General features: G+C 50.3%; 1 protein-coding gene across 2 annotated transcripts in view; it reads left to right on the top strand.

Moving 5' to 3' along the window:
- Positions 1-22,591, top strand: part of LOC147879931 (uncharacterized) — a 65,605-nt gene extending 43,014 nt beyond the window's left edge. The window contains exons 5-8 of one of the 2 annotated variants that reach the window (XM_087371859.1): positions 20,621-20,691; positions 21,406-21,735; positions 21,918-22,065; positions 22,165-22,591. In XM_087371859.1, the coding sequence (XP_087227985.1) occupies positions 20,621-20,691; positions 21,406-21,735; positions 21,918-22,065; positions 22,165-22,265 (650 nt within the window). In that variant the 3' untranslated portion in view covers positions 22,266-22,591. The remainder of the gene's footprint in view (positions 1-20,620; positions 20,692-21,405; positions 21,736-21,917; positions 22,066-22,164) is intronic. The other variant, XM_087371858.1, reaches the window with a different exon arrangement.
- Positions 22,592-23,446: the final 855 nt, after the last annotated feature.

Here is a 23,446-nt window from a genome sequence, read left to right as displayed (position 1 = left end):
GTAGGTCTGAGAAATGAATTTTTAATTCTGTAGGCTTTCACTAATTTAAGGCGGGTGAGCAAAGAAGGTGACTTCTAGGGAATGCACTCACTTTGGTTATCTTCATAATCCATTTTAAAAATTGGATACACTTGTCATCAACTGTGTGACATACAGAGAATCCAGTGCTAAAGAAGTCCAGATTTCGACCTCTTCTTATGAGCTGGCTCCTGGCCGAATTTTCCAAGGGCCTGTTTTAGTTGATGACTCAAAGTTTATTAGTCAATGCAGTGCACATATGGTTTATAGACAGTTGAGTATACCAAACTTAGGTGCCGAAGGAATAAAAACCTGCAGGTCAACCAATATTTGTAGCATGGATACTGCTGCAGGATGAATACAAAGCGTGGTATTTCAATCTGTAGGCTAGTCTTCCATGTCAACATCCACAGCCGTCCAAAAGCCCCCCTCATGGCAAACAATAAGTCAAGCACACTGTCAGGAATTTCAAGGCAGGGTAGTGGAAGATCACATTGTTGTCCTTACTGGCACCCAATGCCAGGTTCAAGACTGGTTCCAGGAGCTTGGCATTGGGAGACCACAGTCAAGATGCGACAAGGGGTATACCTGCTCCAGCTCACCACCTCACCACCTTTGCTCCAGCGGAGCCCAGCCTATTTGATTACACCTTGTCTTCATCATTCCCTGGTACCATAGATTCACAGTGTAAAGATATGGAGACCATGCACTGTGTGCCATAGTATCCAGTCATCCTAAGGTCCCTTGAATGCTTAAGGAATACCGGGACATATTATATTTGGTTGGTGCACGCTTTGGAATTATCCTGGACCTTGATGGGGAGTTTGGTGCACTTGAATGATGAGCTTTCTGAAGATATGCTTGGTTGTATAGGACCCACATAACAATCGGAACAAGCTGGCATCAATGATAGGCATTCTCCAGTGAAGAATTGTATGCTGGTTGTATAGGACCCAGACTACCAGGATAAATAACAATTGGAACAGGCTGGCATCAATGATAGGCATTCTCCAGCGAAGAATTGTATGCTGGTTCGAGCCAAATATCTGGCCTCGGTCCTCTGGCTGGCCTGCATGTGGTGTTTACAAACATTTTTAGAATGTTCTGAAGACTTGGATTGATTGCAAAACTGTGGCAAAGCCATGTATCTCACCTGCACATTTGGTAAGAATGGTCAAAACTATGTATCTTACTGCATATTTGGTGAGAAGGGGGACTTTGAGTGGATCCTCCATGGCATGTTGTCTTATAGATTCAAGACTCTAGTTCTCACTGGTTTCAAATGGTGGCATTTAGGAAATTCTCTGGTCTGAAGTGATGGGGCCAGGAAGATGAATATAGCCTTGTGGCAGGGGCTGAGATCCCTCAGGTCAGAAGGTGCTTGATCTCAGAGAGTTTGGTGGCTGTGCTAGCAACTTAGATGGTTAGCCTAGTCGTGTCAGAAACTTGGATGGGCAGCAGGTTTACTGAACAGAGAAAAGGAAGGAATGTGGGATGATGCGTTTTTTGGCAGAGAGGTCTGCGCCTCTGTTATCAAAATGGATAATTTGGCTAGAATCTTTGGATGAGCCATGGGTTGGTTGGTCAGTTGGGAAAAGGCAAGAATTTGAGGTGCTTAAGAACTTTAGAACAACAAAACTCTGAATTTGTATGATAAGATATATTCTTTTTTTGTGTGTGTGGGGCAAAAATGGACTTCCATTAAGTATGAATAAAACCTGCAAGAGCAAGCTCAAGGCCGTAATACATCATGCCGTGCATGAAACGAATCCTCAAGAAGAGGTACAAAAGAACCAAGGTTGAGGCTGAATATGCCACCTCAACCCTGTGGAAGACTCAGACAAAAAGGGAGAGCCCCTCCATTCCCTGATGAAAGCAGCCCTCCTAGCAGAAGCTGCCTGAGAGGATCCCTGCATGCTCGGCGAGATGGCCATTAGTGTATGTCTGTCCATATACCGGCCATAGTGTGAGAGGGGTGAACCTGGGACCATCCAAAGCCTCTGTGCGTCTGATAGCTATAGCCCATGATCTCTCAAAGAAGACCTGAGGCCCCAAAAGGGAAAGCCAAGCAACTGAGCCCCAAGTCATGAAGAAGGGGGAGGGAGCCAAAAAACTGAAAATCCTGGCAACCCCCCCTTCCATATAACCCCAAGCTGTCTGCAATCCCATTGACAATGCGGAATAGTCTCCAGCAACACGGTAAAGGGGACAAGTAGGGTCAGTCCCGAACGTGGATCTCCACAAGTTCATTGCAATCCCACCATGAATAGAAAGCTGAAAAAAGGATTAGATATATTATAGTCTTACAAAGGTATATATTTATGTTTAACATCGAAATAAAGGCTGCTCTTTGAACTTCCATCAATGAGTGATAGCTCTGATGTGATACTGGGAGTTTTCCTTGGTCTGTCTCCCATGGAAACGAGTCAATGGCCTTTGGGGACCGGGTTTTCAGACCTTACAGGCACTTTACAAGTACTTTCTGTGATGACATCCTAGTCTTTTCAAAGACAGAGGAAGAACATAAAAAGCATTTGGCCACCGTGTTCCAAGAACTCAGCAATTATAAGCTCTACATCAACACTAAAAAGAGTGAATGAGAATCACTATTTGGGACACATAATTTCCAAGGAAGGGATTCAGATGGATCCAACCAAGATAAAAGCTATTCAAGAATGGCCAGAACTCACCTTAGTACATGAAGTACACAGTTTTCTTGGGCTTTGCTCCTACTACAGACGCTTTATCAGACACTTCGCTGATATAGCAGCCCCCTTGCATGATTTGACCAAGAAATCGGTAGTCTTCAGGTGGGGAGAATGGCAAAGGACATCCTTTAACACTCTCAAAGAAAAGTTAACGACCGAGCCAATTCTTATTGTTCCAAATCTGCACAAACAGTTCGATGTGGACTGCGATGCATGTGGAGACTGTGTGGGAGCTATCCTCCACCAAGAAGGACGAGTCATAGCTTATGAAGGCAGGAGGCTGCGTGATGCAGAGAGATATTTGGGAGTTTATGAAAAAGAGATGCTAGCAGTTATCCATGCCTTAGATATTTGGAAGCATTATCTTATTGGGGCTGATGAAAAGTTAACGACCGAGCCAATTCTTATTGTTCCAAATCCGCACAAACAGTTCGATGTGGACTGTGATGCATGTGGAGAGTGTGTGGGAGCTATCCTCCATCAAGAAGGACGAGTCATAGCTTATGAAGGCAGTAGGCTGCGTGATGCAGAGAGATATTTGGGAGTTTATGAAAAAGAGATGCTAGCAGTTATCCATGCCTTAGCTATTTGGAAGCATTATCTTATTGGGGCTGATGTTACAGTCAAGACAGACCATCAAAGCCTCAGATATTTCTTGACATAGACAAAGATCTCCGAAAAACAGATGAAATGGGCAAATTTCTTGTCCATGTTTCACTTTCAGATTGTCTACACTCCAGGAGCTCGGAATAAGGTAGCAGATGCCTTATCCAGAAGGCCCAAAGTGAGTAATGTTACCATAGCATATCATCAAGATCTAGAGGCTATGAAGGAACTATATTTACCGGATCGAGATTTTGGAGAAGTTATGTGGAAGATCTTGCAAGGGGAATCATCTACCAATATTCTTTGAAGGATGGTTTTCTCATGAAAGATGATCATTTGTGTGTGACCTAAGATATGCGAGCCAAAGTTTTGGAAGAATGTCATGCTCCTCCTTATGCAGGCATCGAGGTATTTTGTCTACTACACAGGCCATTGAGATATTTCTTTTGGCTAGGGATGCGGAAAGACATTCACAAGTTTGTAACTGAATGTCTTGTGTGCCAAAAGGTAAAGTATGATAGGCACAAGACCCGAGGACTTCTCATGCCGCTGCCCATACCGTAGGGACCGTGGGAAAGTATTGCGATGGACTTCATCTTTGATCTTCCTAGATCCAGATACAGGAATGATGGGATATGGACAATTACTGACAGATTCAGTAAACAGGCCCATTTCATTCTGGTAAGAAAGACCATAAAAGCAGATCATATGGCCAGGTTGTTTTTGGCACAGATTTTCAGACATCATGGTATGCCCAAGTCAATTGTCAGTGATCGAGACCTCAGGATGACTAGTTTATTCTGGCCAGCATTATTTGATAATATGGGGACAAAGTTGGATTTCTCATCTTCATTTCAGCCTCAGTCAGACAGACAGAGTGAGATTGCCAATTCCACAGTATTAGACCTTCTCAAGTGTTATGTTTCCAAGCAAAAGGCTGAATGGGAAAGGTATCTTTCTCTTGTGGAATTTTCATATAACAATACTGTTCATAGTTCCACAGGATAAGCTCCATTTGAAGTCATTTATGGAAAGGTGGTCTTGCCACCCATCCTTGGAACAAAGGACGAGATATTCGCAGCCGACCAATATCAAGAACTAGAATGCATGCATTAGACTAACCTTTAATGGGTTAAAGTGTTGGATTTTGGATGTGTAGCTCCAAGAAGGGTGCAAAAAGGGCTCAAAAGCAAAGTGAAAGTGCCAAAAAGCGAGATCTAAGAGACAAAAAGCACCAAGAGGAGGTGTCACCCACATATGGAGGGCCCCACATGGCTAAAAGCCAACGAAATAGCCTAAAAGCCAAGATTCTGGCCCAAAAAGCATGTGAATCAGCTCTTAGAAGCTCTAGAAAGCTAAAAGTGTAAAAGCCCAGCTTTTTGGGAAAGTCAGTCTAAAATTAGGCAAAATAAAGCTAGCCCTAGCTTTTTAGAAAGCTTTGCTTTCGGGCTGGGGCCAAGCCTATAAAAGAAGAGCCCCTGAGCTCTAGAATCATTAAGAGTTGTACTCAGCCAAGCTCTTGTGAGAGCCAGTTGTACAAAAGTCTATTTCTATTGCAATAAAGACCTTTGGGGGAGTCCAGCCCTGTTTCTGGGTCCTAGTGCAATGTGATGCTTCTACCCCTATTCTCCCAGCACTCTTTCTTGAAGGCGAATGTGTCCTCGTAGCTCCTTCCTGTAATCCAAGCAATCCCAACGCCATGCTTCTTCCCCAGATGATTGCAATTTGCCCCAGAGTATTCCTGTTGTGATTGCGATTAAATTGCTGGTTTCCAGGAGCTGCCCTAGTGCTGCGATTTCATGCCAAATGACCTTGTTTGCTGCGATTTGTGCTTTTGGCTGTGTGCTATGCCCGGAGGTGCTCAAGAAATATTCCCAGAGTACCCAGATCTATAGCGATTTGATTGGGAAGGTGATCCTTTGCTGCCCTTTGCTGTCCAGCCAGTCCAAAGCATCCATAGTTGCTGAAATCTTGTTCCCAAAGTGGGCTTTTGAGGTGTAGTTCCAGTTTCAGTGCGCACAGGGGAAGACTGATAGAATAAACTTATGTGCATAGCATAGGTGTGCAGACTCATCTTGCCCACAAAGGTCTTCCAGTGGGGAGCTGGTTGCGGCAGATAGGCCAGGACGGACGTTGTCAGATCTGTCATGAGGACGAGGAGTCACCAAAACACTGCCTATGGAGTTGCACTCGCGCCCAGGAAGTGTGGAGGTGGACTTTCGGGATCCTTACTCGCGCAGCACCGGAGCTAGGATTGATCACTTGGGGCGCGTTCTGCTGGTGCAGCACCGCACCTGGTTTTCATCATTTATTCGAGGCATGTCAGCAGGACCCCACATTCCTTATCACACAGGAGATGTGGGGGCCGCTCGAGAGCGTCCTGCCGCACCTGGCAGAGGTTGGCACAGGAGCTCAGGAGAGGCAGCCAGTCTGGGAGATTATTAGCAGCATCGCAGGATGGCACATTTGGACCTCGCGCTGCGCGCAGATCCTCGGTGGCACCTCCTTATCGACTGCCCAGATCATGACTGACATCTGGAGTGAGATTATACACACCCTCAGAGGCCAATGGGACCAGATACAGGGGGACTCCTGGGCCGGTCGGGAGAAGCGAAGACGTTTCCTCCGGGTTTGGGACACACAGGGCCTTTTCTTCGAGCAGGCTTCGCAGGGCCTTCAGTGGCGCTACTCACCACCTATCTGGCTGTTCATTCACACTCACCTGATCCCTCCGTGAGAGAGAGCTTTACTTTTTGTTACCTTTTGGGCTGCGTCCGATTTGTGAACGCAGCCCGTCAGCTGCAATGCTGACCTCTTGTATCTTGTTTTCGAAGTAATATAATTAGCACTGTTTTTTCGGCAAAAAAAAAAAGGTGTGCAGACTCATCAATAGACAATGAACCAGCCAGATATAGAAGACACCAAAATAATATATTTCCGTCCGAAGCTATGGACACAATACAAAAGAGAGAGATCCAGAGTCCCACCAATGGTGTGGTCCTCTAAGCTCACCACAAGGTACTCCTCCTATCTGCCAGCTATCTCTAGATGCGAGCCCGCATGCTCCACCTCGAGCTTCTATAGACTTTCCATCCAGATCCCAACACCTTGCTGCCTAGAGAGACAGCCAAGTCTCAGCCCTTGAGAGCTCAGTCTGCAGCACACCTTCTACTATTCTTCACCTCGAGGATGAGGCCCAAGGAAGTGTCTTCTGGCTGCTCCTGTCTGCTGCCTTTTCTGCTGAACTGTTGGATAATGAATGAGGGCTGGAGGCCCTCCTTTTATAGGCCCTTCAAGGGCTGCAAAAACTGACCAGGCAGGCTGCCTATGGCCGACCCAATCAGGCCGACCAGGCCCTGCCCTGGTCATCTGTAAATTCCCCTTTGGGGCTCACTTTTCCAGGGCCTTTGGCCCACACTTCAAGGCAGGGGCACAGCCCTTATGCAGGCCGACTTGTGCCCTGCATCCCCACTGCCCTGTGGGCTATAAAACCAGGGTCATACCCTTAGACCTTGTGGGGTCCAGCCCCCCATAGTCTGCCCTTGTTCCACGCCTGGTAGGCTGGCCGTGACCAGCCCTACCAGCCTCCAAACAGGCCGACCTGGCTGCTGGCTCCCCCGCCATCTCCCGCCATATTGTGCCATGTGCCATCCATGATGCAGGCCGTGTACCTTCCTCCAGCCTCCCCCCATGCTGCACCATCTGTCTGGGATACCCCTCTCTCTTTGATTCTTGCCCACATGGCAGCCATGCTGCTGCTCATGTGTTAGTCTGAGAAACCCTAGGTTCACCCGGCCCATGCTCTTCTCATATGGGGGGCTTTACAGATGGGGAGGTGACCTTTTCAACAGCCCCTCTCACCAACACATCCCGGCCCAATGCCAACACGTTGATGAGGATGCTCTAGTAACTCCCTGGTCCTAGTCCTCTAGAACACTTCGATTTCAAAATATTTTCCTGGCTTTTGAACCAGTGGCTCCTGCTCCACCAGGTCTAGTTCCGCTTCCGCACACCATCCTGGTACACAAGTCCATCTCTAGTAGCACCTCCTAGCACCATCACCTTCAGTCACGTTCTCGCCTTTGAACTCGAGCAATCCAGTTGCCACGATCTTCTAGTTGTCCCCCTCATAATTAGTGAACAACCTATAATCTTCCAGGCACCATGCTCTGAGCGTCTGTCTCAACCCGTCCGTCCTTTGGCAAGGTCCGCAACAAATGAGTATCTCCAGATAACCTGGACCACGAACTCTCACTGAGCTCTTAAGCAGGTACTCTTCTGGCTTCAATACACCTTGTCTATCACCTTCCAACAATCTGTGTCTGAGATTTGAAGAAGCACCCACACTTTCCTTTCTTCCTTCGAAGAAGGCCAATTCCTTCCAATCTCGCATTACGTGAGACAAATGAAGAGTAGAGTTTCTCCACAGCATGCTATCAAGGCTCAAATGAAGAACTGCATGTTTGCTTGCTCTGAAAGCAAACCACGCACCTCATCGAGGCACATACCGCTAGCCTATGTAATCTTGTACTGTCTCCTTTTGAAGTACAGCATCCATCTGAACATGAGACTTCAGGGCACTCCATGGAATCCACCCTCGTGTTAGTATTAACAACCACGCACCTGGAAGATACCAAGCACCCCATGGTGTCCTTCACGTTCACAAAGGCATCTGACTCCTCGTCGACCCACATCTCAATGTCAAACGTCATCACTGTGGTTTCTAGGTCGGCATATCTGACCTGAGTAACACACGAAGATGTCACCAAGAACAACTCTTCGATTACCACATTTGCTTTGGCTTTTGCGTCACCCTCTGAATCTGAGTCGCGGACTCTTTCCTTTTGTTTTTCTGGTGTGTCACAATAGAATTACTTCTTCTGCTTCCTCGTGGAAGTGTCCTCGTCATCAGAGTCGTCTTTCTTGTGAAATCCCCACCTCCTTTAAAAGCTAACATGCGCAATCCCCATCCCACCCACCTCTTTTTGTTTGGTGAAATCTATTTGTCATTATATTACAAAGAATAGTTCCCAAGAAAGGGACAACCAGCTATAAACTTCATAAGATGTCATTATATGACCCCACACACACACACACACTCTTTTTGTGTGTGTGGTGAAATCTCTCTCTCTCTCTCTCTCTCTCTCTCTCTCTAACATGCAACAGTTAATGATCGTGTAATGTGCAACATTCTGTGTAACTGCTCCCATCTCCAGTGTCGCCCATACTCTGTCACATGTGGCCCGACACCATCATGTATTGTCTGCATCAACTTACCATCTCTGTATGCAGCCCACTTCCCTTCTATCTTGCTGCCATTATTCGGACCATCCCCTTCCTTGTTGCACGAGCGTGAGGTCGTCATCTATGTATTTTTTTTGCCGAAAAAACAGTGCTAATTATATTACTTCGAGAACAAAATACAAGAGGTCAGCTTATAGCTGACGGGCTGCGTTCACAAACCGGACGCAGCCCTAAAAGGTAGCATAATAAATCATACTCTCACGGAGGGATATGCTGAGTGTGAATGAACAGCCATCGGGGTGGTGAGTAGTGCCACCGAAGGCCTTGCGTAGTCTGCTCGAAGAAGAGGCTCTGTGTGTCCCAAGCCTGGAGGAAGCGTCTCCGCTTCTCCTGACCAGCCCGGGAGTCTCCCTGAATCTGGTCCCACTGGCCACTGAGGGTATGAATAATCTCACTCCAAATCTCCGCCATGATCTGGGCAGTCGATAAGGAGGTGCCACCGAGGATCTGCGCGCAGCGCGAAGTCCAGATGTGCCATCCTGTAATGCTGCTGATAATCTCCCAGACTGGGTGCCTCTCCCGAACTCCTGTATCAGCCTCTGCTAGGTGCTGTGGGATACCCTCGAGCGGCCCCCACGTCCCCTGTGTGATAAGGAAGGTGGGGTCCTGCTGGCATGCCTCGAACAAGTGATGAAGACCAGGTGCGGTGCTGCACCAACAGAACGCGCCCCAAGTGATCACACCTAGCTCTGGTGCTGCGCGAGTAAGAAGCCCGAAGGTCCACCTCCACACTTCCTAGGCGCGCGTGCAGCTCCACAGGCAGTGTTTTGGTGACTCCTCATCCGCATGGCAAATCTGACAGCAACCGTCCTGGCCTATCTGCCTCAACCAGCTCCCCACTGGAAGACCTTTGTGGGCAAGAAGCCACAGGAAGTATGAGATCTTCCGCGGCCGCCAGCTCTCCCACAAGGCCTTCCAGAATGCCTGCAAAAAGAACCTGGAAATACCCTGTGCGTACCAGCTAGGTCGCTGGGTGGGGGGGCGGCTCTGCATCCTCCCGAGAACTCGCCTGCCCAGAGTCGTGCTGTAAGCGAAGAAGGAAGTCGGCCCCTGTCCTGTCACAATCTCTGGCCACCACCACTCTCCTGGGTCCCACTCAAGCTCTGACAAGGCCCGCCCCTCCCAGAGCCAAAGACGCCAAAGCTGCAACTGGTCCTGCTCGATACTAGGGTCGGTACGCCAGACCTTCCCCAGAAGGCCTACGACCCTAACCCTCTGCCACGGGAGTAGGGGGTCGATGAGCGCATCCTCTCTCTTGAGTCGTCCATCCCCTGAAACCGCGAAGAAGGCGATAGAGGAGTCATCCAAACGTCCTGCGACCACCAGTGGGATGCCACGGGGGGTGAACTGTCCCAGCCAACGGGTGTCTCCAGGCATGAGGACCTGAGGCTCAGGTGGAGCCAACCAAGCGGCTGGGATCGCTCCGTCAATCTCCGTGCGTCTCGCCTGGACTCCGCGTGCACCTCCAGCTGCGTCTGCAAGATCAGTCATCTCCAGATGTCTGTACGTATCCCTCCAAACTCGGAGGGACCGGGCTGGCCCCCTCATCCAGCCGTCCCACCTGATATGTGATCTCTCCCCCAACTGAAGGCCCTCGGCGTCTCTGACCTGCCCATTCCAGACGAGCGGCTGGCGATCGATCTCCTCCTGACAGCTGGGCTGGGACTGAATGAGACTGAGACGGAGCCGCCTCCAAACCATGAGGAGGCTACGAACGAGTGGAGAACGGGGCTGAGTGAGCGGGGCAGAAGTGAAGATCCACCTGAGGGACGGTAGCCACTCTCCACCTCGGCGCGGGACACAAGAGCCTACTCCCTGCTGAAGTAACATCTTCCACGTCTGCCCCCCCGGGGTCAAACCGCGGATGACAAGCTTGCCTAACAAGGCCTAACTCTGAATCTCTGGATCGATAACCCCCAGGCCACCCTCAGCCTGCGGAAGAATGACTGTCTGCCAAGCAACCCTGGCTCTGGTATCTCTAAGACCATCCTCCCCAGACCAAAGGAAGTTCCGAACCAACCTCCTGAGCTGTGCCACGCTGGATCTCGAGAAGCACCAGCAGGAAGCCACATACCAAGCCGTGGCTAGAAGGACCTGGTTAACTACCAGGGCACGACTTGCAAGAGACAGCTTAGCAGTGCTCCAGAAAGCCAGCTTCCGTCGGATGGAGTCTAGCACCGGGAGAAACTGCTGAGCTGGCGTGATGTCTAGGCCAACCTGGAAACCAAGGTATCTAGCTGTCTGTCCCCGTGGAATCCATCTGAAACCCAGAAATCGCCCCCATTGAGAACACGCCCCAGGGTCTGTGAGAGAACCAACTGACTTGTTCCAGTTGATTTTCGCACCAGCGGCCGAGCAGAAGACCTCCAAGGCCATCCGCACCCTCTCTAGCATCCTCTCATCGTCCTGGACATAAAGGGCTGTATCATCTGCGTACTCCGAGTCCAGAAGCTCCGTGTCCTCCCGAAGTGGAAGGCGAACCCCCCGGATCCCGGTAGACCTTGCCCGAAGGTAGTAAGTCATGGCCTCGGCGAAGAAAAGAAACAGGTAAGGAGCAAGGGGGCAACCCTGACGCACTGATCTCTCCAAGCTAAAGCGCTCACCCATCCTGCCTCCAATGATGACCCTGCTAGACGCTGTCCTGTACAAAGCTGAGATACCCTGAATCCATCCTGCCGGGAAACCTAGCCGCTCCAGAGTCCCCTCCAAAAAGGACCAGTCCACGCGATCGTAGGCCTTCTCAAAGTCGAGAAGTAGAATGGCAAGGTGTGATCCACTGTGCTGAGCCCACTCCGCCGCCTCTGAAAAGGTGAAGACATTATCCAGGATACTGCGATCCTGGACAAAGCCTGTCTGAGTGTCATGAATGAGGTCTGGGAGTAGAGGCCGAACTCTGGCACTGATCATCTTGGCGAGGATTTTGTAGGCGGTAGTAAGGAGAGTGATCGGACGCCACTGGCGGATCTCCTGTCTATCTCCTCCCTTCGGGATGAGGCAGATCAGTCCCGAAGAGAGGCTCTCTGGCATCAAACCGCTGCTGAAAATCCCCTACAGAGCTGCAAGGAGGGGCTGATGGATCTGGTCCCAGAAGGAGGTGAAGAATGCTCGGGGAAGCCCATCCTCTCCTGGGCATTTCTGTCCGTCGATAGCCATCAAGGCCTCCAGCATCTCATCCGAGGTAAACGGCGCCAACAACATCGCCTGCATGCTAGGCTGGACCAGGGATGGAATGTGCCTCCACACCTCCTCACGGGCACGACTAGCACGAGGGGCAAGCGGCTCCTGCTGGAAGAGGGTCCTGTAGAAGTGAGTGGCCAACCCCAGGACCTCCCCCGAATCCGTAACGATGTGACCATCCGCTGTCCTGAGACTCCGAAGCTGATCACCTGCAGCTCTCTGGCCATGCGTCTTGAAGAACTCCCTGCACATCCGATCACCCTTCCGGGCCCAGAAGGAGAGAGAGGCGTGATAGGAAAACTCTGAGCGGCGCTGGAGTGTCTCCTCCAGGAGGGCTCTGGCTCGAAGGGCCTGGATCCGAAGCTCCTCCGAGCCCGGGGAAGCCTGCTGGAGTCGCTGAATGGAGGCGAGGTCCCTCCGAAGAGCTCTCTCTCTACTCCACCAATCCTGTCGAACCTGTAGGGCTGCTAGCTGGCAGATCTGGCTGGACTCCTGCAGAGCCTGCGCAACTGAGTCCACCAAATCCGTGCACTCCCCCCAATCTCTGTCCCAAAGACTGAAAATTTTGCTACGCACGTCCTCCCTCGAGAAAATAGAATCGGGAATCTTGCATGACCGGGGGGGAAGGGTCTGGGCTGCCGAATCTAATGAGAGGAGTACCGGCGCATGGTCGGAAAGTGTCGTCCCTGGAACTATACCCGCCTGACCGCCTCTACTGATGGCCCAATCACTGACATAGAATCTATCAAGCCTCTCCAGGAGTCTGCCTCCTTCCCTGCGGAAGCCCCAAGAGAAGTCCAGGCTCCCGTGCCAACGCCGGAAGGACGGGTCTCTCCAACTGTCCCTACCTCCTGTCGCGAAGATGAAGGAGTCCCAAGCTGACTGCTCTGCCTGAGCCATACCTGTGAACTCCGGACCTCTGCCCTGCTGGTCCTCCAATGTCTCCAGATTGTTGAAGTCACCTCCAACAATCCAGGAATCCATGTCTGGAAGAATCCCTGTAAGTGTCCTCCAGAAAGTGGCTCTGCATCGGAGGTCTGTCGGAGCGTAAATGTTGAGTATTCCAATTTTGGATCCCTCCAAATCCAGGCCTACCCAAAGGGCTCGGCCTGGGATCAACGTGCCATGACCGAAAACTCCCTGGGCTAACTGCTCGCACACGGAGGTACAGACACCCCCACTCCTCCCCTGTGCGCCGATCGAGGGCTCCCAGTAAGTGTAGGAACGTCCAGGGAGAACCTTCCCGCAGCTACGGGAATGAGCCGCAGAGAGCTTGTGCTCCTGGAGCAGAAGTACATCCAAACGACCAATCACTGCAGGCTGAAGTTCCTGTCGCAAAATGAGCTTCCTGGGACCACGGGTGCCAGAAGAGTGAAACCCGTTCACATTCCAGGATACGAGGTGTAGGCTCATGGCGAGGGATGGGGAGCTGCGAACAACTGTCTGCTCGCGGTCGAAGTCGATGAAGAACCAGGCATGTCGGAATGGAGGCGCTGCCGCTTATGAGAAGGTTTGGAGGGGGAGACGGGATCGTCCTGCCCGTCCTTCAACACCTTCAACAAAGGCGAGAGGCCTTTGGTGCCATGAACAAATGCTTTCTCGAGCCAGCTCGAGATCTCTGAAGTGGTCATCCCATAGAAGGTTCGGAGTTTCTGATGGGACCAAGCTCTGACATCCTGGGGGAGAGGCCATGACAGGGTAGGTCTGAGGATCACAATCAGTCGGAAGCGTTTGGCGGCGCAACGCCACCGCAGGCGCACATTGCCCTCGGACCACTGAGTCTCGAGAAGCTGCCCACCGGACGGGCCTATCCAGGAACAGACCTGGGCGTGTGTCTGCTCTCTGAGCGCCTCCCAAACCGAGTCGTCTGTCCAGGTCTCGGTGCCATCGCTGAGGAACGTGAAGGCGAAGCTAGGGCCATCCCTAGGGGCCAAGGCGACAATCTTCCCATCCGCCCCTTTGCGGAGCAGGAAGATGCTGATGTCGAGATAAGCCGGGAAGGTCCCAAGGTCGGCCACGTCCAGGTAGTCCCAGGGGCCAGATCTGTAAAAGTCTCGAGGAAGCGCTCTCTCCTGAGGCTGAGACCCATCAGAGTCTGCCACTGAGGGGCTAGCGGCCATGGAAGCCTGCTCCAGTGGTGGTGTAGACTCCGGGTGTCCTGCCAGCGGGGGGGGAGGGGGAGGAGGCTGAGGGGTAGGCGACTCGAGCTCCACGAAGGCGACTGGCGGAGCAAGTGGAGGAGGCGGAGCGGGGGCTGCCCTCGGCTGGGAAGCCGAAGGTGCAGCTAACACTGTAGAGGAGTCGAGGGGAGCGGAGGGAGGGGGGGGATGGGGACGCCTCTGGAGCTGGGGCTGAGAGGGAGGAGAAGGAGACTGAGGAGGAAGAGACGGGGGCTGAGGCTGCGGGTCGGGCGAAGGGAGGGGAAACTGGGGAAGGGACTGGGACTGAGTGGAAAGGGGCGGGGGAGCGGGAGAGAGGGGGATCTGAGGCTGTGAAGGGCGGGCTGCCGTCGACGAAGAAGCTCTCAGGTCCCTGGGGCGGCTGCCTGTCAGGTCTCTGGGGTGCTGCTGCCGGAAGGGTAACCTCTGCCTCCTTGCCTTTATCCGAGATCTTCTTGTTCTTTCCTCTTTTCCTTCTAACCTCGGTCCAGCCACCCACTAACTCTGGACCGGGCTCCGCCTGCCTCGGCTCCTCCTGACGTGACTGTCCGAGGGGGGCGGGGGCGGAGGAGGCGGGGGCGGGGGGGGTCGAGATGAGCTGGCGAAGCGTGGGCACGCAGCCGCCAAGTGCCCAAAGCCGTGGCACCTCAAGCACTGACCTGGCTGTCCGGTGACTATCATGCTCTGGGTGATGCTGCCGGCATCTGTCACAATCTCGATCACTGCAGGGAGGGTCGCAAGGTCTGCCACAGCCACTCGGACTCGGGGGGCTCCTGCCGTGGTCACCGCATCGGCGAAAGTGTCGTGCATAACCCATCCAAAATGGGAGCCCAAGTCCCTGACAATCGGCCGCAGCTCAGCAGCAAGCCCTGGAAAAACTAGTGTCACTGGGTGGCGAGGTATACGGAACCGAACATCAAAATCTGCTGCGCTGAATCCACGGTACCACGGGACTATCATGATAATCTTTCCATCCACCGATGTGGGGGAACCGGCAATCAGGTTGCTCGCAGCTTTCTCATTGGAGAGTTTGAGCCAGAAGATGCCCCTTCCCATAAGGGCCACCTCCTCAATATGGCCATCCTCTAGCAGGAGAGTGGACTGGAGCCAGTCCCTGATGGCTGCTCTGGAGGGAGAGTGACCAATGACTCTACCGTAAACAGAGGTACGGGCAAAGTCAGTGGCAACCTCCTGCACACGAGATGATTGTTGCTCTGTCAGGATAACGCGGTAGGCATCTGGAGAGGGAGGGTCCGACTGGGCCTTCGGATCCGGGCAGGGGGCCGCCATACCGCCAAGACTAACTGCAAGCTTCCGATGAAGAACAGGCTGCCACCCCAAAAGGGGAGACGAAGCGGGAGGGTGGCGCCTGGGTGTGGAAGGGATGGTGGCGGAGGCGGAGGGTGGTGGCGGGGTGGGGAAGTGAAGCAGAAGGGCGGGCGAAGCGAAGTGAGTGAGCGGAGGGGGGTCGGGGCGAGGCGGGGTGAAGGGTACGGGGCAGGCGGGTGGCGCGAGAGGGCGGGGGGGGGGGCGGGGTTGGTGTGGCGGGGGCGGAGGGGTGAAACGGAGGGCGGGGGAGCGGAGTGGAGGCGGGGGGGGCGGAATGGGCGAGTGGAGCGGAAGGAAGCGGGGGGGGAGCGGAATGGAGGCGAGGGGGGGCGGAAAGGCGGAATGGCGGAGAGGCGGGTGAGGGCGTGGGGGACGGGGGGGAGCGGGATGGAAGGCGGGAGAGCGAGGGGGTCGGGTGGGGTGAGCGAGGCGGGTGAGCGAGGGGGCGGGTCGGGTGAGCGAGGGGGGCGGGTGAGCGAGGGCGGGCGGGGGGGCGAGGGCGGAGAGGCAGGGGGCGGGGGATGGGAGGCGGGCGAGCGAGGCGGGGGGATGGGAGGCGGGTGAGCGAGGCGGCGGGTGAGGGGGATAGCGAGCGGGAGGCGAGGGCGGAGAGACAGGGGGCGGGGGTGGTCGCGGCGGGGGGGGGGGGGCTAGGGAGTAGAGGTAGTGTTAGTGATGGGGGAGAGGGAAGCTCGCAGGAGCGCAGAAGCTTCGTCATCTATGTATGTCTTGGTCCCTTTCAGTGTTGCCCTCATACTCATGAAGGTGGATCTGTTTGCCGTTGTCTAGAATCTCACTACCAGTGGTCTTGTATGTGCTTCGGCCTTACACTCTCTCCATGCTGCCTCAAAAGTGAGATTGACACCCATCTTGGTGATCAATGATTCAGCATCAGCTATGGGGTATCACCGGCTACTAGTCCTCTTATAAGGACATTTAGGGCTTTGCTGTTCCTTCTCTTATCCTCCTCCAGGGCATCGGCGGATAACTCTTTCTTTGGGGCTGATGTACCCTTCTTGAGTACCTCCTTCCATTTTGCATCTGTAGGCTGTTTCTTCTCTTCCCTCTAAAGGGCTGCCTACCTGCTGGCGAATACCAATCTTGCGTCTAGGAATGTCTCTTCCTGAGCGTGTCATTTTCTGATTTTAATTTCTCCATTTCTTTGCATGCCAGCTCGGTGCTGCCCCTTTCATGTCTTTGAGCTGTTGCAGCTGTGTTCCCATGACCTGTACCCTTTCTTTTACGCTGGTTTTTTTCCAGCTCCCACTATGCCCTATCTTTCTCCCACGCTTCTCTCTTGTTTTCCTCCTTCCTCCACTTCTGTATCCACCCTCCTTGCTTCTTCCCTGAAAAAAGGGTTTTTTTAAACGTGTTTTCTCACTCAACAGTGCCACATTTGTGGCTTCCAAAGTGTCAATTTTCTCAATCAAGACTAAGCAGATTTTGTTGAGGTGAACAAGGACATCGAATGTAGCTTTATGTAGTGTCCCTGCCATGTAGGAGGCCATAGCAGTTTCAAGGGCCTGCTTCCCCCATGTATCTTCCATGCAGCCCCGTGTTGGCATAATGCACACAGTTCTGCACTTCCCTGTTATCCCAAAAGACTAGATAGTTTCCCCCTTTACATAGAAGATTACTTTGCTGTAAACTGTTTTGCTTCTGAATTTATATCCTTACATATTCGTGCAAGTGTTCTTGCAGCCAAGAACAGTCCAGCAGGTTTGGTATCAATACCAGCAGTTGGTCTACCAGCGCATCAGCTACAGCTGGCAGCAGGGGACAGCAGTGAAGCCGCAGCAGTAGCAGCAGCGAGAGGCTGAGTAGAGCAGAGACTGAGAGGCCTGAGCGGAGGAGAGGCTGCTTGTGTGTGTTGGGGGGGGCGGGGGGGCAGGCGGGGGGGGGGGGGAGCAGAGAGAGAGAGAGAGAGAGAGAGAGAGAGAGAGAGAAGAAAGAAAGAAAGAAATATTAATGATGTCTGTAGAAGGCCTTGCAGGCCTATGAGACAAAGTGCAAAACCAAAAGGTAACTCATACAAGCCACTAGGGGCTGAAGAAATGGGCTCACTAAGGCCCTTGCTGAGTGCTAAAGTGCTAAGCTAGTGAGCAAAATAGTAGAGTAGAAAAATATCTCAGAAGAGTATCAGGTGAAAGAAAGAAAGAAATATTAATGATGTCTGCAGAAGGCCTTGTAGGCCTATGAGACAAAGTGCAAAACCAAAAGGTAACTCATACAAGCCACTAGGGGCTGAAGAAACGGGCTCACTAAGGCCCTTGCTGAGTGCTAAAGTGCTAAGCTAGTGAGCAAAATAGTAGAGTAGAAAAATATCTCAAAAGAGTATCAAGTGAAAGAAAGAAAGAAATATTAATGATGTCTGCAGAAGGCCTTGCAGGCCTATGAGACAAAGTGCAAAACCAAAAGGTAACTCATACAAGCCACTAGGGGCTGAAGAAACGGGCTCACTAAGGCCCTTGCTGAGTGCTAAAGTGCTAAGCTAGTGAGCAAAATAGTAGAGTAGAAAAATATCTCAGAAGAGTATCAGGTGCTCAGAGCTAACATCCCTAGTACATGCCTAGGTTCCATATATCTAGGTAACCTAGTGGCTCTCTGATGAGATGTGAGGAGCTCTCGTATCTGTCTCTATCGAGTTGTCTCTCGATGCGGTGGAGGGCGTGGTCTCCTCGATCTTTGGATCCGGTGGGATACGTCAAGGGTGACCCCTCGTCTCTGGTGGTCACCTCTGAAGAGGGCTGGAATAGGCCGAACTACGATCGTGCGTGCTCTAGTCCCTCTCCATGTCGCACGTTGAGTGCGTGCCTCTCGTCTGGCAGCATCGTAGCGAGGACTCCTATTGCTAGTCCATGATGCTCTCAACTCATCAAGCTCCTCTCCCTCAACTTCATCGGCAGGTGACTCATGCATAGAGATCTTTAACAAGTGTTTGTGCTCTGTCAATCTCGGTGGCCTTTGGCATCAATCCTTGCTGCTATCGGGTCTGTCGCATCTCAATAAGATGATCGGGAAAATGGATCAGCCGCGTAAGTGGACCAATGCCATGCCTCTCCTGAAAGAGGCAGTGATATCGCCCTTGGATCTCATAGTAGACTGGGCAGACACATAGAAAGTTCTCCTCTGTCTCGATCTTCCCCATCCGGCACAGTGTACAGATCCTCTGCTCTCCAGGTATGCCTACAGCTCTCCCTGCCTCGATCCGCAACTGATGTGACGAGACTGGCAACTGACCGATGGCGATCCTCAATCCATGTGAGACTCTCCTATCCTCAAGGTACTGAGGTCTGATGACGAGACCATGCTCCAAAACCCTTAAGAAGTGATCATGGTAGAAGTGGATCTTGGTGGGAAACTCCTCCCTCCCCAAGCCCTAGATGTATGTAGCTGGAGGAGGTCCAATCGTATGCTACGGCAGTTGATCTCATCTCATGGGATCATCTCGGGTGGTGCATCCATTCTGTACTGAAAGGGGGGAAGTCTGTCCATTTGAATGCCGTGACTACCAAACCATGCAGATACCCGTGCGTATCATGTTTTATCAACACCGCCTCTTGCTAGCCGCTTGGAAGACTCTAATGCTAGTCTCGGTAATCTCCACTGGGGTAAGGCCCAGACCCTGTGGAGGAAAGTCAGTATCTAGAAGATAGCATCAACTTGGAGAGGGGCCATGGCGAACTCTACCTGTATGATTTGATGGGGGACTAAGGGCTTGCTCCGAATCATCTTGGATCCCATAATCACATGTAGCCTCTCAAATCTCTTCCACTTTGTCGCTTAAATATCACTCCCCTAGGAGGGTGTGCATACATGGCAGTCGGTCTCACAAGCGTGTCGAAAAGCCAACCCTTCGTCGGAGGGTCTTGGAAGTGTGCTTGGAAGCATCACCTCTCTAGTCAGGCTGGAGCACCTCGCCCTCGTGTGAGTTGTGCTATACCCTGCATGGGTCATCGTGAAACCTGGTCCAGTGAACACAACCCCCAAGTATGTGTAAGACTGCACTATCTCAACTGGCTCATCTCGGTATGTAAAACTATGGAGACAGGCTACTGCTTGGGAGGTGTTGAAGATCATAATCTTGGGTTTCCCAAGATTAGCTGTCGTCTCTCTCTCTGCAGAACATCTCCAGTGCCTCTAGATGTTTCTGCAATCCCTCTGCTGAGGATGATATGAGGACTATGTCATCTGCGTACAGCATTATGTGCACCATAAAGTCAGCGAGTAGTGAACCCTCTCCACCTAGGTGGTCTACAAAGGAAGTAATTTCATCAATATAGAGTCCAAAGAGAGTCGGGGAGAGGGGGCAGCCTTGTTTCACTCCGATAGTGCTCTCAACCGAATCTAATAGACCTTTTGGGGCATGTACCTTCCCTCTGATGGACTCATATAGACTCATGATCCCTGAGATCATGATCTCTGGGAGCTGCAACTCCTGTAATCTCCTGATCAGGCGAGAACATGGGACAGTATCAAATACCTTACGAAAGTCCGAAGCAAGTGTAGACTTTCTGATGCCTCGACTTCGCCGCCTCAATGATAGCCTTCAAGGTGAAAATGTGGTCCAAGGTGGAATGCTATCTCCGAAAACCTGCCTGTCCAAGAGCTTGCTGCTTGTGACCCTTTGTGTGACTGCTAATCTCCCTCTCTAGTACCGATCCATATATCTTAGCCAAAGTGTGGCCAATCATAAGAGTGCGGTAGTTCCCAGTGTTCATGGAATCACCTGCCTTGTGTATCGGTACTATGGTGGTGGAACACTAAGTCGGTGGGAAGCCATGGCATACGGCATGGTTGAATAGTTGTGCTAAGATCGGGGTCTAGACCTCCTGTCCATGTGCAAAGTGCTGAGAGAGAGAGAGAGAGAGAGAGATGAACATGTGTGTGTGTGTGTGTGCGTGCATGCGCATTCTGGACTCTATGGAAAGACAGAAATCATAGAGTCTTTGGTGATCCTACTTTTTGAACTCTCTTTTTTCAGACACTCTTTGCAGCAATCTCTCTATAATTGTTTGCAAACTCATTACACAGTCTCTGATGTATACTTGTCATATATTGAGATTTTCTCTTGATGTATTTTGGCACATCCCATTCTGGGATAGTTACTGTTTAATATAAAGCATCAAAATTTTCTCAGAAAAAAAAAGTGTGTACAGATAATATTCATCATGTTACCGCAAGCATGTTGATTCGATTCTATGTAGATGAACATTCTATTATGTATGCATTTGACATACAGGCTAAGCAAGGACTAGAGTCTGCTGTGTGTATCTAGCTAATGCATATGTTTAACATGTATTATGTGCTTTTTTGCAGCCAGTGCTTGCAGGAAGCCCTTAATCAGCAGTTTGGAGCAGACTGAAATCTATATTGGCATGACACCAAAGGTAAGCATGGAGTCACACGGATTTATCATATTGTCACTGGTTGCTTCACTTGTGTGATATTTTAAAGGTCGATAGCTTGTCAAACCCCCAGAAAAATGAGGTATCCAAGAAGAGTGCATTCACTAAAGTTGGATTGAGGGTAAGAGTTTTCGCTTCTTGTAAGTGGTGATTTCTTATTGTTGAAAGATCTCAAGCCTCAAAATCCAGAGATATACTTGTTATGAAAGTGTCATTGAGGTAACACACCATAGGTTATGAGCTAAAGGCTGTATCTGTTATGGTTGATCCCATATGTAAGGCAATGCGCCTGCACACACACACAAACTTTTTTTTTTTAAATGAACACACACGTGTGTGTATATATATATATATATATATATATATATATATATAGATAGATAGATAGAGAGAGAGAGAGAGAGAGAGAGATGTAATGTACACACATGCACACATGTATGTATATATATTTATATGATTTTGTTCAAGTCTGACTTTCAGAAGAACAAATCCATGGTAGATTTTTCGTTAAAAGCTGGCGTTATTGCAGGTCTTTTGTCAAAGTTTCCCTAGATAGATGGTGAAGCGCCTTAAATAGCACGGATCTTGTAGACTCAACTTCTGTTAGCACACATCCTCTGCTAGTGCGTTGTGCAATGAATGTCTTTTAGTGCGTTGTGCAATGAATGTCTTTTAGACTTTCTTCTGATGTTGCAGGATCGTGCCAGGTTGAATGCTGAGCAAGAAGCTTCAAGGTCAGCAGATGAGGTGTTTAACAAGCGGGCTCCAGAGGTCCTAGATTTGCATACTTATCTTGACCAAAGGCCTGATCCTGCAACGCCTATTGCTACTTCTTCGTCAGAAGGTATGAAAGTTCAAAATGGGCAATTGCCTTCCAGTTCGCAAATGGAAGAAGATGACTCAGAATGGGGTACGGTGGAGGAGATACCAGAACAAGATATTATTTGTAATCGTCTGTCACAAGAGGAAATCAGGGAACTTCCTGGAGGAAAGTTCGCAAATTACTCACCTGGGAACCCTTCCAATGTATGCTACAATAACCCTTGTTTGCATAGTATAGATTTATGTAGGCATTTTATTAAGTTTGGTGCAGAAGATAGAAGTCTTTTCCGATTCATGTAGCTCTCTCTGAAGTGGCAATCTCTCTTTGTCTCTGTTTAAAAAGGTTGCTCTTTTTCTGCATCTCATCTTCTTCTGAATGGCTGCAGATTTTGTACATCAAGAATCTTTCTGCAGACGTCATTGAGGCAGATCTTGTTGCCCTTTTCTTGAGATACCAGGTTTCTGAACAGAAGCTCATATTTCGCCTCATGAGACGGGGTCGAATGAAAGGGCAGGCTTTCATCACATTCTCAGGTGAGCAGTCTTAATCTGCTGGGAGTATTAATATTTACACGACTCTACCAGCTGCTAAACCATATCTGACAAATAGCCTGGAACTTTTGAACCTTGCAGACGCAAGCACATCATTGAAAGCCCTTCAATTAATAAATGGCTACAAGCTCAAGGGCAGGCCAATGGTGATTGAGTTTGGTCGTATCCACCCACGTGCATGAATTCATTTTTTCCGTCAAATAAAGTGTGCAAGCTTTTGGCTAGCAAATATGGCAGAACAAGAAATGTTCCAATTTCAAGTTTGATTAAGAAGATTTTACTGGCCTGTGTAGTCTTTCAATGTACCAATCTGGCATAGAGCTGACTTTGAAGATGCCGAGTGATAACATGTTATAAGGGGCACTTTCACCCAAACAGCTAAACTATGAGAGAACTTGGTAAAAACTTAAGAGACTACAAAGTATTTGACATGGTTCAGAGAGCTCATTTATTCTTAGATGAGATTTGAATTCTTCTTTCTAACCCCTCCCCACTCTTTTTACCCTTTAAAAAAGTGAAACGTATAGAAAGCTTGCAATAGCTAGCCATCCATATGTCATCACTTAAAAGACACATAATTTTCAAGCACCCCATTGTAAATGGTGAGCTTTGCAAAGGGATGTTCATCGCAATTGGTATGACATTTATGTGGTGGCATATTCACTGGCTATTGCTAGCTTTCTATATGAGAGATCCAATGAAATGGGAACTAAAATAATTACGAACTCAGATACCTAATGTGGTGCAAATATATAATGGAACTTAGATACCCATCACACTTAATCCTAGTATACTGCAAGCATAGAGCTGTCCCTAGCAATCCATATCGGATCACAGTACTGCATCAAACCCATGAGGGTGGCATACAAATTTGAATCTCTGGTTTGTAGTTTTCTCTGCATCCATAGGTTTGCAAGGGAGACCATCGCTATAGAGAAGATATGTTACCTGGCCAGGCTACCATATCCTCGGTCATCCTCGTTATGATCCTCAGAAACTCCTATTGTAGTGGCATGTGTCATCCCTCCTCATCTACTCTAGCGATGGACCTATTGGGAGGCCACTATGAGCCACTAACCAAAAGAAATAGGAAGGTGGATCCACAATCGAGTCTAAAACCTCGTGAATACATATTGTGGCACACACAATCAAGAACCCCTATGGCAAGCAGATGAATAACCAATCATGCATCCCTCTACAGATGTCTGACTCGCTAGGACTTCTACACGGAGAGGGCAGGTATCACCATTCTTGGATACTATATGAGCAGCACATATGAAGAGATACTTGGCAATGGAAGGGCTTCTTGGGGGAAGATCTTGCAGAAGGAGATCCAGATGCTATCCACATGGAGAGAGGACTT

This window comes from Dipteris shenzhenensis, chromosome 33 (genome assembly GCF_047967505.1).
Source record: "Dipteris shenzhenensis isolate YYH24624 ecotype China chromosome 33, Dip_SZ_1.0, whole genome shotgun sequence".
NCBI lineage: Eukaryota > Viridiplantae > Streptophyta > Polypodiopsida > Gleicheniales > Dipteridaceae > Dipteris > Dipteris shenzhenensis.
This window is presented reverse-complemented; position numbering and strand designations above follow the sequence as displayed.